Below are 12,965 nucleotides of genomic sequence, written 5' to 3'. Positions count from 1 at the left end.
AGCTGGGGAGAAGGGGGCCCTGTTGAACTTCACTGATTTCTGTTCCATTATAGTAAATTTAACTTGTTGTCTGTAGTGTGGAAAGAAAAGGTGACAGGGCATGCTTATGGAGAATATTTATTTTTGTATCTGTTTAATTATTATCTGTCATTTCCAAAATGGTTTGTTTTGAACATTATTTACTGGTGAGCTGGCTGTCACTTGCAGTACATTTTAGTTCTTTCAAGTAATATTTTCATAATTTTTTTGTAAAAGAGGTGTGTATATTTTTAGACTATATACAATCATAGGAACCTCAGGAGCTCAAACTACCTACTCAAAGCAGGATTAGCTTTGGGATCAGACACAGTTGCTTGGGCTTAATCCAGCAAGGTCTTCAAAACCTGAAAGAATGGAGCCTGTGCAATCCCTATGAGCAGCCTGCTTTGCTGCTTAGTTGCCCTTATGGAGGGGAAAATGTTTTCTATATCTGCAATCTTGAACCTCCTTTGTTCTTATGCTTATTCTCTCTCTTGTCCTCCCACCGCTGTGCTGCAGTGAGACTCTGCCTCCATCCTCTCAGACCCCCTTGAAATGGGGTACAGGCAGGATGCTGTTATGTCCTCCCCAAAGCCATTTCTTCAGGCTGAACAAATATCAATCCCTCAGCCTCTCCCCACAGGGCAAGTGCTTCCCTGACCAATTTGGGGGCTCCCCACTAAGACCATTCCAGATGGTTGATGTCTTTCTTGTACTGAAGGGGCCCAAATCTGGATCCAGTGTCTAAAGGCTATCTCACAGGTAGAGGAGGATAATCCCTTTCCTGGACCATGCTGCTGTTAACACAGCCTAGGGTGCTGTTGGCCTTCCTTGCTGTCAGAATGTGCTACTGCGATTTTCTCATTATGCACTGGATCTTTTGAAGGAGGAATAAAAGGTGATAGGAGTAACTCTTCAGGCTTTGAGAACTGCTGGGCTGTCATCATTTTCTGTCATCTCTTTCTGTCTTGAAGAAAAAGTTTGATCTGCTGGAAGGGTTAATAACTTTAATGTTGACATTAGTCCATCCAAGATCAAATGATGCTCAGGCCTATAGCTAGTGGTCTGAAGGCTAGTTCAGTAGCTTTTGATCTGAGCTTGTAGTATCAGCAACTGCTGCACTGTTTCAGCCATCATTTACAGAATGGGACGTGCACCAATTTTAAAACAAATATTGAATATTGGAAGGGTAGGGAGGACCTGTTAAGGAAGAGAGCGTGTTCTGAACTTGACATGATCAAAGAAACTGTGGTTATTGGCAAAGACGAGTAAAATCACTTGCTTTCTCAGCCTGACTCTGTGATATTGCTTTAAGCTGATCTCAGATGGAACCTTTGACTGAGATAGGTGGTCCCACAGCCACTCTCACCTTGGCCACTTGTTCCTGCTACTGGCCTGGCACAAGTACTCCTCCATGTTAGACTGGAAAAGAGAACAGAAAAACTGAACAATAGCAGCCTTTCCCTCCCTTTCACTTGAAAAGGTGTGTTTAGAGGGTGCTGAGAGGTGGAACAGGGAACTAACCCAGCTGAAAATCAGGAGTTTGCCCCTTCTTATAATTCAGATAAGGCTAAAACCTGTTTTATAATAGGGGGAGGGTGTATACAGCTTCCTCTCTGTTATATCTGCCTTAAAGTATCTGTGGAGGCAGAGTCTCAGTAAAATTCTGATGGAGTTGGTGGCTTGGCTAAAAAGAAAGATAGCCAAAAATTCCACTTCTACAACAGAAAGAAATAACTGATGCCTGGAAGATGGAGGAAGCATGGTCTCAACCTGTTCTTTTCACAAGCTCTGTTGCTGCTTTTGAACCCAGAGTGTGCCTTCCATTGGATTTCTGAACATTGGAAATCTTATTCCCAGACCTGTATGCTCTTAAGCATAGGGCTGTTTAAAGAATGCAAAGCTGGCTCTGCAGCTCTGCCATAATGATTGCTATTCAGCCTCAATACTATTACCAATTTCATACCCCATCCTGTTTTGTATAGAAAAACCGAAAAGGCAGATGTTATTATCTGTCCTTCAGAATTATTAAAAAGATATATATGCACAGAGAGGGAATAATGTGCTTCTATGCAAATACAAGGAAAATTGATAATCTTGTAGACTGTGGCAGTGAACAACATAGAGTTTGTATAATGATGTAGTTGCTTTTGATTCTGGGTTATCTCACTGCTGTAGTACCTCACCCACTGAGTTCAATGACCACTGTTTCTTTCAAGCTTGTGTGACTTCTGCTTCAGTGCACCTGCTGTTGAGATGCCATAGTTCTAAAGCTCGCTTTTTTTTGGAAGCTGATAGGTTAATCATAATCTGCAGGGAATTAATTTCCCTGGGGAAGGAAGTCATGTTTTATCAGTTTTTAAGGTGTGTGCTACCAGGCTTTAAAACCTGAAAAATGAAATTATATCGCTGGAAAAGAGATGCTGGTTGCAATGCATATTGTGTCCTGGTTTTGAAATGAGAGTCTAATCCTTATTTGGGGACTAGAGATCAGTTCTTATAATATTTTGGGCATGTGCCTTATTGTATTCAGATGAACCATTCCTGGTTTCCATGGGATGCTCAGGTTAAACACATGCATGTTTTGAGCAGATAACTCTGCTACACCTTGAGGCTTTCAGTTACTTTGGCTTTAGTTTCTGTATGTCAACCGTGGTGTTTTTAATACTCAAATCTAAAACATTATGGGCTTGACTTGAGTAGTACCAATTTCCTAACTTGGAGATTAAATTTAGCCTCTTTTGTTAGTTGCAGAAAAATAAGCTATGAAGCTGGGATAAGTTGTCTGTAATAGGATTTTAGTATGTATACTGTAAGAAGAATTTAGTGTATGTGTGCATATGTATAGATTTTGTTTGGGTTTACACCATGTATCTGAAAGTTTACACTTTTTTTGGTTTGGTGTATCTTAGGAACCCATGGAGCTGGTCATCCCTCAGAAACTTTAACACCACTGGTTGTTTGGGGTGCTGGGGTGAATTATCCACAGAGAGTCACATCCCAAAAATTTGAAGACAATTTTTTGAAAGGTAGGTAAAATATAAAACTCAAGTGCAAAATGTTGGTGGAAAGGGAGGCGTTTCACCATTACACTGGTTGAACTTCACTAATGTAATGGAACATTGCAATGTTCCATTACAATAAACATGACTTGTTTTGTGGGATGTAGGAAGAAAAGGTGATGGGGTATGCCTATAGAGGAAATTGCAAAATTGGGTAGATACCAGAGTCAGGTTTTTTTCCTAATCATGGTATTGGAGGCTTTCTGTCTTTGGGTGCAGAGCTACAAGAGGCTGTTGTTCACACTCCCAAAACTTAGTTCCAGAGGAGGCTTAATTCTTAGGAAGACTCTCAGAGGTTAAAAGCTATTTGTACAGAAACTTGTTAAGCTGACATGTCCTCAGACTCTTTTCTAGCTTCAGAGTACAACCCTGGGTCTCTGAGGGCTGTTTTGTCTTACTTGCATCCTTGTGGCTGTTGTGGAAATGTAAGCAGTCTTTCTTAATGAAAAACTGTGACTCCTTACTGTTATTTTCCCCCTTTTGTAATTTTATTTTCACAAAGTTAATATATGACAGAAAAATGCTTAAAAGAGGTCTCTTGAAAGGCTCTTTGAATTTGCTTTTCCTGCTCCATGTAAATGCAGCTGAGACTGTGTGCAGGAGAGGAGAGTGTTTTCAAGACTGCTTCATCACTGATGTATGCAGGTGTCCAACCTTTATTTGCAAATGCACACACCAGTGGTCAAGTTCTTGTGTCTATTGACAATCATTCCTAATTTCTGAGTTAAAAGTTCATGGAAACAGCAGAATACTTCCAATGCTGACAAACTTCACTTGTTCAGTTCAAGCAGGCTGTAGGCAGCTCAGTGGATTGTCTCTCTTCTCATCATTGCCTTCAAGGGTTGATACTCCAAAGATGGTGCCAACAGGCAGGGTTTTGTCCAGTTTGTTATGGAAAAATTAATATGTTCCTTGGTTGGCTGAAAGGACACTGTCTGCTCTGGGATGACAGCCTTCTCAGCAGTCTTTCACCTGTGCTCTGCCTTCCTTTAGGCCTGTCTATGCAATCATCTTGGAAAGATTTGTGATGGGAGCCCTGCATCCTGCAGCAAGTGTATTATTACCTATTTGACTGTTGGCTTGACCCTTCTTCAGAAAGAAGGAGAATACAGATCTGTTCTCTGGCTCCTCAGTGCAGGCCCCACTGGGGTGGCCTTTGGGGCACAAGTCCAGAGAAACTTGTGAGTGAAGGCACAGCCTTTCTTCAGCAGAAGGAGGTGGAGTGTTTTTCATCTGTACACATCCTGTTCTGGAGGGGACTCAGCCTGCTCTGCTGCAGCTGAGGAACTCAGTATTTACTGGTTTTGCTTCTATGAGGTTTTCTGTGGGATTTTCTTTAGTTCATGTAGCCTCAGCCTCTGCCTCTTGAGCTGACGCTCTGCTGTTTCTCCTGGACCATTTGCACCTGAGTGCTCAGCAGGCTGCAGTAAAAGCAGGGCAGGGTAAAGAAAAGAAAATAAAACCTGTCAAACGGGTGGAAAACTGTGCTGAGCACTGTCCAGGAAACCTGGACAGTAAGCTAGAATTGTGAACTGGCATGGGCATCATGTATGCCCACTCCTGGGAGTACAGCCCCCACTGGCCAGACTGCACATGTGTCCTGGTCCTTTGGCTCCTGGTCTAAGGCAGATGTCTTCAACTCTGCATTGTGGGAATATCTGAGTAGGGGAAACAGAAATGTAAAAGCTTTTGACAAAGCTAGAGATATTCTCCTAGCAGATCTATGGTTTCTTCCTACCTTAAGCACATTGAGTGCATGGAGACGATTTTTCAACATTTTTCATGGGAAAATGTTATTTAAAGTAGAACAGACAATGCATTTATATAATAGAAATATGAGTGAGAATCTATACCTCTAGAGATATAAACCCATTTCCATTTCTGGGAAGCAAAAGCAATCAAACTTACTTTCATTTTATTGTGAGTTTAACACAATTCATGATTAATGCTGATAATGCTTCCCCTGCATTGCCATGGGAACTTGCTGTAACTGTATGGCTTGCTGCTATTAAGGTACATGGTTGGGTTTTTGGAGTTCTTGGGACCAAACAGCAGTGGGGCTGTACTCAGACCCCCTAAACTATCATTAGTATGAATTAATTGCTGAAAACAATTCTGGTACATGCAATACTACAAATGTGGATGTTGCCTGTCTCAATCTGTTCTCAGTCAAAACAACTTTGGGTCTGGCAGAGATGGAGAAAGGGTAGTGTGATCTAGGAATTGGATGCCTGATTGGAGAGTATAAATGAGGTTGAAACAGACCTTTGAGTGATGGTTTACAGGTATTTTTCATAAAGCCTGTTTCTGGTGCATTTAAACTTAGACTTCGCATAAAGCCAAAGGATACTTTTGAGCAACATGGCTACACCATCACTGGTTGATTCCTGCTTCTGTCCATGCTGTTTCTGCAGTGTCATTTCAGGAAGTGGAGTAGTGACTGGCCCATTTATCTATCTTTGGGTGCTGAGGAAGGTAGCTTTGTCCCTGTTGCTAGCAGTAAGTTTGCTTCCCAAGCTGAGTGCAGGTGCCCCCAGCATCTTTACTTGAGATTTGCTGTAGGGTAGGTGACTGACAATATTTTAAGTACTGTATCAGCAAGTCTGTTTCAGCCCCTGTCGTGTTTTCCTGTGTATTTGATGCTTTTTTAAGCTTGAATAATAAAAAAGAAATCGATGTGTCATCTTTGGGGGGGGGCAGGGTGGAGTTTGTTGTTGTTTTTTCCTTGCTGTTATTATTGCTGTGGGTTGTTGTGGGGCAACAAACTTAAAAATTAGGAGGAGAAGATATGAAAAAACCCAAACCACCAATCCCTGCTAAACTGTATTTTTAAATAACTCCCCTTCTTCCCCCTCCCTTCACCCCCCCCCCAAGAAAACAGGCAATTTGTTCTTTATTTCCTAAAAGGCTAATGGAAAGCAGGAAAATACAATTTTGAACCAGCTTTTTGTATGATGCACCACAGCTTTAGGGGCTTGTACATTTGGCTTTGTCTCTGGCATCATCGTAGTTGTTCTGACTGCTAAATTGTTGAACTTTTTCCCTTGAGCTCACTCTCGGCTGGTATTGCTTATGGCAGACATGAAGTATGTTTGTACCACTCTGTACCAGTACATCTGGGACCTTGGGTTAACCTTTTTTAGAAACTACTGAAGAGATTTAACAGCCCTTCCCCTAAACCTGAGTTTGAACCTTCTAGTTGGCACAGGAGGTAATACATCACTTTCTGTACTGTGCTGAAAAAAAAAAAAAAAACAAAAACCTTGGACTTTGTTCAGCTGATATAGGTCACAATTGCAAGCAGCAATTTATCCTGATGGATAAAAGAAAATATGAACTGAAATGAAAGCCTTTTATTGTTTCTGCTTGTTGAGTTCCATCTGTAACCCCTCTTGAGCTAGCATCCTAAAGCCAAATTATAATTTTCTTTAGCAACAACACTTTACAGAAAATGGCAACAAGACATTAAATGTCAACTGGATTACCCCTTTCAAATCTGTGTAGATTAGCTGTTCATGTGCTCTGTTATGTCTTGCAGAGTGGAAACTGGAGAACTTCAAGAGGCTGGATGTCAATCAGGTATCAATTGAATTTCAGTGAATGATCAAACTGATGTAGCATTTCCCTGGAATGTGTTACTTAAAAGTTAAGGGTTGCAGGAACTGCACTCATACCAAACCTAATATGAAAAAGTTTAAATATCTTGGTAACACGTGCAGCTATGTACACCTTCTCCTGAAGATGCATTAGCACATCATTTATAGTTAAGTGATCATGTACCATTATAGAAACTATGGTACAATATGCCAGGTACTTCTCAAACTTCATGCCAGTTACATAAAAGTAACTTGAATAGCATCTAACATATTTTCAGAGTGGGATTTGTTTTTGCAAACCTTTAAAATTAACTTGTGATGCTTTTCCCTTTGCTTTCTACTTTGAACATGTTTTGGAGCTGAGCTTAAACCTTTTTGGTATCTCCTATAAAGGTGCCCAGTGAAACACAAAGCAAGCATGGTCTCATGACCATGATTCCCAAATCTGTGAACATCTGGTTTATGCTTTTTCCTACACTAAAGTTATCCATGTGTATGTTTAGTTTAGTTTTTCAGAGCTACCTATTTCAATGTCTGTATTTTGTCACTTTTGATTCAAAACCAATTCTTCTTATACTGTTAAATTTTGGATTTTTTGTCAGCAGTATCTGTGGTTATGGCCCAGCCACTTAGTAATTTAGACAATTTGTACTGTAAACAAAGAAAAAAGTGGATGACTTAACACTTGATACTAAATTAGCCAAGCTTTTTTAAATCACTATGATAACACATATGCATGTATGCACCTGAAGCTTGTTTGCTTTTTAATTCCTATTATTCTACGAAACCCAATATAAGAATAACGAAGTCCAAACCTGCTCAAACAAGGGAAATAATCTTGTGCTAGAAGGTTGAAGCTGGGAATATTCTGGACCAGCTGCTTTCAGCAAAGCCCTCGTGCAAAATCAGAGATCAGTTTTCCTCTCAAGGTGGGCAGGAGTTATGGGAATTTTATTTTGAGATTGTTATAGAAGAGTCTTCAGCATTGCTTTGTTCGGGGTAATGGAGTCCCCAAAGACAGAGCTTTCATCCTGTAGTACATGTGGGACTGTGTAAAAATAGCAAACTAGACTTCTGATTGCTATTACAGTTACATGTATATTGTCCTTTACAAATAATGGTTTGGAGTCTGCTTCTGCATAGTAGACCTGAGGCTGGAGCAGTGCTTGTGGTTTCAGTGTATTTTCTTCAGTTTATGTTGGAGAAACAAAGAATTTTCATGTACAGTTTTATATGAAAAGAAAATATAAACCTGGTGAGAGGCAGTGTTTATCATTACTAGTAAAAGGTATTGGTAACTTCTTTAATGAGATGCCTTGGCATAAATTGAAGGGCCTTTTTGAGGATTGACTGGACACAAAAGTGCAGAATTCCTCTCTGAAGGGGAGAACATAAGTAGCTGGCATGCTGGAAACACAGGATAAGGAGTGCTGTGAAGAGCAGTATATTCAATGTACTTACAGCTTAAAACTGTAAATATGAGATTCTGTCTGTGGTATAAATAGTCATAAAAAGTGGTATGCCTCTCTGAGTGCCTTGAAGGAGGTACTGAATTACTGTGAATAAGTACTGTGGGGCTTTAGATTTGCTTTTTAAACTAAATGTATTTTTTAAGCTTTATCAGTAGTGGAGCCTCACATTTTGAATCTAATCATGCAGTGATGACTACTGAAAACTAAAAAAAAAAAGTAAAGGAGAATTGGGTGTTATAACTTCCAGTATTATACCATTTACTTTTGCAAATGCAGGTATGTTAAAATTAAACTGAATTTATTAGCCGTGGCGGCTGGAATTATTTCAAAATGGGAATGCTTCTGTTTGCGCAGGCTGATGTAGCACCACTGATGGCTTCCCTTATTGGTGTGCCTTTTCCCCTGAATTCTGTGGTAAGTAGTACAATGTTTTTCTGTGTTACAGAAATCTGCTCACCATAGAGGATGAGGTGCTGGGGACAAGACTTGAGGCATGTGAGGGAGAAGATTGTATATTTGGAAAGGTGGAGACTGCTTGTAGTTTTAGCTTTATGTCTGTGTGTCTTCAGTTTAAATCATTTTATATATTGTATGTTACTTTCAATTGGAAAGGCAGCTGATCTTTTATAATCTGCAACTTTATACTCCTGAGCTACATTAAAGTTTTTTGTTACTTTGTTTTTTAGGGGTGGTAAAAATGTGGCATGGTTTGAATAATACTTGATTCTGATCATGAAAGCTGAGCCAGGAGACAGGCTGGTTCCTGCAATTTAATGTTTAATTATTTCTTGTTTAAACTAGTGCACTTTCTTCAGATGGTATCTTGTGCTTCAATTTAGTGAACAGTGACTGCCCTCACTGTGAGATGGTTTTTTTTCTCTTAATTTCTTTTGTATATTATTACACAGTGCAAAGGTTGTCTCGTAAATACCTAATTCACAATTAGCCTTACATTTGTATGCTTTCATGATGCTTCTTTCACATTTAAAGCACCTATTTACAGCACATATTTTGAAATACTTCTTCTGGACACTGTCCCATATTCTGTCCCCCTGTCTTGCACTCACTGCTGGTCATGTGAGGAAAGCTGCCCAGCATAGCATAGTGCGGCAGCTGCTTGCTTTCCCATCACAAGTATTGGGTGAGTCGGGCCCAGGTGAAGCATTGAATGGAAAAGTTTTAGGTATTTAAAAAATGGTTTCTGATGAGAGGTTGAAGTTATATTTCTCTGTAGTATGTAGCTTAATAACAATTGATATTACTTACCTTTTTTGCATTCCTGGGATATTATAAACAGTACCTGTGATGTTGAGAAATGATGTGAGAAGAGTATTTTCAAAGGATTTACAGTAGTTATTTCAGCAGTAATTGGAAATACTCTTACTGCTTATTTGGCCTACACTTCAGAATTCAGATACGGAAATTCCTGTTTCTACTTCTTCTTTTTAGTGGTTTTTTTTTTAATCTGTATATGTATTTTTCTTCCCCAGGGAACTCTGCCTCTGGAATATCTGAACAATAGTGCTCTTTTCAAAGCAGAGAGCATGTTTACCAACGCTGTTCAGATCATTGAGCAATTTAAGGTAACTAGACATACAGTAAAGAAAAAATATTTCTTTGAATAATAGTTGTTGCTGTGTTTAAAATAATTATGCCAGGACTCATGCTGTATATAGGGCTAAAATTGAATGCGCATACTGGGTGATGTTGATTGACTAGCTGCAAGACATTTCTTAGGGCATTTGAAAGATTTTAATAAAACCTTTTTTTTAAGGAGAGTAACTTTTTTCTTGATTCTTAACATAAATGCTGATGTATATTGATGTTAATGTAAACTTATTGCAGTATGTAGGTAGAGCCCAAGTGCTGATACCTGAAAAGGGAAATAATGCCTTTGCAACAGGGCCTGGCAGACAAAGCTCTAAAGGACGCAAACAGGTCATAAAGGTAACAGGCACCTGTCTATTAAATAAATTAAATTAGTGGCCTAACTAACTTTAGCTAAATGCTATTGTACCTGTTGTTTTGCTTTGCAGGGATTCATCTGTGGCTTCTCTGTTTTGATTCATCTAATATTGGATATCATTGTATTATGGGAACACATACGTGGTCCAAACAAAAAAGAGTTCTCTTTCACTAGATGGTAGAATAAGAAACAGTCAAAAATCCAAAAATCACAGTTTTGGCAAGATGTAGAAATGCTCTGAGGAAAAACTATCCTTTCACAGACAGGAAGCTGAGCCACATGAAAACTGTTTCCCTGTCAGGAATAGTGGAGCAATGAAATAGCATGGGATCACCTGCAAGACATTAGCACCTTCTGTCCCTTGAATGACAGGTTCCCAAATGTGTGGATACCATATTGGCTTGTCAGCACCAGGGTTGCTTCCAAATCTGTCCTGCAAAGCTGGCAAGTAGCAGCAGGGGAAGTGACTGGTGGACTGGATGTGAAGTTGAAGCATTCTGATATGCCCTTCATAGATGGAATGCTTCTGCTGTAAGAATTAAGGATGTGACTCAGGACTTTTTCAGTTAAATTGGTCTTTTGGGGATTATTTGAAAAAAAAAAAAAATTACCAGAACTTTTTCTGTCTTCTTTCATTTAAGTCTATTTTATTCTCTCATTTTTGTAGTGCTAGGTTATCTCTTTTCTTCTTGGCTGGCTTGTTTTTAGCATTGTTTTGGAATGATCGTGTGTGTGTTTACTTTGTGCTTCTCTCCTGAAGCAGAAGTAGCACACTGGCTTAGACATGCCAAGTGGGTTTTCACTTTTCCTGTGGCGGACTGACCTGACCACAGTTTGTAACTCCCCAGAGAGGGTGTTGCCTTGGATAGATAGGATGAAATGTGCAGGTTGCTACTTCAAGCTGCCAGGTTTTGGGAGCAGCGAGCTTAGAAAGTTCCTGTCTGCACTTTATGCTGACAGTCAGACACAAGTCAGGCTGCTGCAGGAGGCCTTAAAGATGTTTTGAAGGGCCTTGGGCAAAGTGGCTCTGATGGCATCAAAACCTGTTTTTATCCGTGCACAGGTTAATCAGTCCAACAGCATTGCTTTAGCAGTGATGCCAGTTGGGAGCTACTACACTGCAGCAAAATACTGATTTCATTGAGGGAGGCTATCACTGAAGTCTGGTGGCACTTCTAACCCTATCTTCCTTTTAGTCTGCAAACTGTAAAAGTTCTGTGAAAATTAGTGGCTAGGAAGTGGCTTATTATTCCTACTATAAGGCAGATCTGGGTTTCCAGGAACTCAGAGGAGCTACACATTGACAGTGTGATTTCATAACTTTTCCAAAGTCTTAGAACTCTTCTGTGATTTTTTTTTTAGTTTAATTCCTGATAGGATTTTAAGTCTTGTTGCAACTTTAATGCTTTTTTTATGCAGGTTAAGATGAGTCAGAAAAGGGAAACTACGCTGTCATTTCTATTCATACCATTCAAGTAAGTGTCTGTAAAAACTGTATGCATTTTAGTTGATTATTTATCTTATTGTTTTGGTATTTCAGTGAGATGCAACAACAGAAATGAGTCTCTTGAGACTTTTTTTAAATGATAGTGCTTATCTGGCTATGGAAGTGTGCAATAGAACTCTGTGCAATTAACTTCAATTGAAAAAATCTGGTTAGAAGTATATCTATTCTTAATATTTGGTTTTCCATTAAGGGTTGTTTCCTCAAGCTTTTTCACAATATAGCTATATACACACTATATACGCTGCATGATAATTTTTGCATACTTTTTTTTTGGTTGTTGTTTCTACTATGTTCTTTTAGCATTTTTTGGGAGATAGGAGTCCTTATAGGGTCAAGAAATACAATCTGGTTTTATTTTCATATATATAAAAGTTTAAATAAGAACAGTTTTCCCTGTGATATAAAATCAACCCAAAACAAGCTCAAAATCATTAGAATTTGTGCTGCTTAGTGTTAGTATTTCCAGGGCCATGAAGGAGTCTCTGCAGTGATTTGTGTATCTACAAGCTCTGTGTTCTAGTATATGGAGCAGTTGCTGACCTGCTCACCTTTCAGTCTTATCCAATTGAAGCTGCTTTTTCTTTTTTTTTTTTTCCCTAAAGGTTTTTGAAAGCGTTGCTCTGGGTGCATGTGATACTGTTCAATTTTGCTTTCAGTTTGTAGAGTGCTCCAGAAATGCGTTGTTACTGAGAGCAGCTGTTATCCTTTGGGAAATAAAACTGATGTTAATTAAGATCTTTAAATCATACCAGCAGTAAAAAGTACTTGAATCTCTTCCTGTGAAGTATATTTGGTTGCTAAAAAAGATTGCTGTCTTTCTGAGCAGAGATTTACTGTGTTACAGTACTAGCTTCTTGAAAGGGAGCAGTTCAAGACAATATCTGAGATACAAGTAAGAGTTGATCTTGGGCACATAATGAATGTTTTAGATCAAATTCTGATTAAGAATGACAGGTGCATTATCAAAGCATTTACTGATTGTGGAACAAAAATGCTGTATGGAAAGGATGGCCATCTGTGATTCTTGGGAAAGACCATTAATCTGATTTCACAGCTCTTGTTTCAATTTTGCCTTTCCCAAGAAATAAGACTGATTCTGTAAAATAGGATGTGTTTTTATTAATGCTAAATTTATCTTTAAAGGAAGTGTTATTGATTGCCTTATGGACAATTGTATTTTTTTATGATATATTAGATTGCTTTAAGTAGAGATGCCTGAGACATCACTTTTGAAAATATGACTAAAACTTGGTATGAACATGTTACTTTGGTACGGTCCATTGCAAGAATAGATATTCTTAAAACTTTTCTGAATCAGAATTTGGGTTAATGATCCTCCCAGAT

At 39.0% G+C, this 12,965-nt stretch overlaps 1 protein-coding gene across 3 annotated transcripts in view; it reads left to right on the top strand.

The window, feature by feature from the left end:
- The window catches only part of PIGN (phosphatidylinositol glycan anchor biosynthesis class N), a 98,855-nt gene that overhangs the window by 31,280 nt on the left and 54,610 nt on the right, over nt 1–12,965 (top strand). For all 3 annotated transcript variants that reach the window (XM_005149940.4, XM_031049668.2, XM_031049667.2), the window contains 5 exons: nt 2,931–3,047; nt 6,619–6,659; nt 8,503–8,562; nt 9,639–9,731; nt 11,534–11,589. In XM_005149940.4, coding sequence (XP_005149997.2) covers nt 2,931–3,047; nt 6,619–6,659; nt 8,503–8,562; nt 9,639–9,731; nt 11,534–11,589 — 367 coding nt within the window. The remainder of the gene's footprint in view (nt 1–2,930; nt 3,048–6,618; nt 6,660–8,502; nt 8,563–9,638; nt 9,732–11,533; nt 11,590–12,965) is intronic.

The sequence above is a fragment of the Melopsittacus undulatus genome, chromosome 1 (genome assembly GCF_012275295.1).
Source record: "Melopsittacus undulatus isolate bMelUnd1 chromosome 1, bMelUnd1.mat.Z, whole genome shotgun sequence".
NCBI classification, from domain to species: Eukaryota; Metazoa; Chordata; class Aves; order Psittaciformes; family Psittaculidae; genus Melopsittacus; species Melopsittacus undulatus.
The sequence above is the reverse complement of the archived record's forward strand: the minus strand, read 5'-3'. Positions and strand labels throughout refer to the sequence as shown.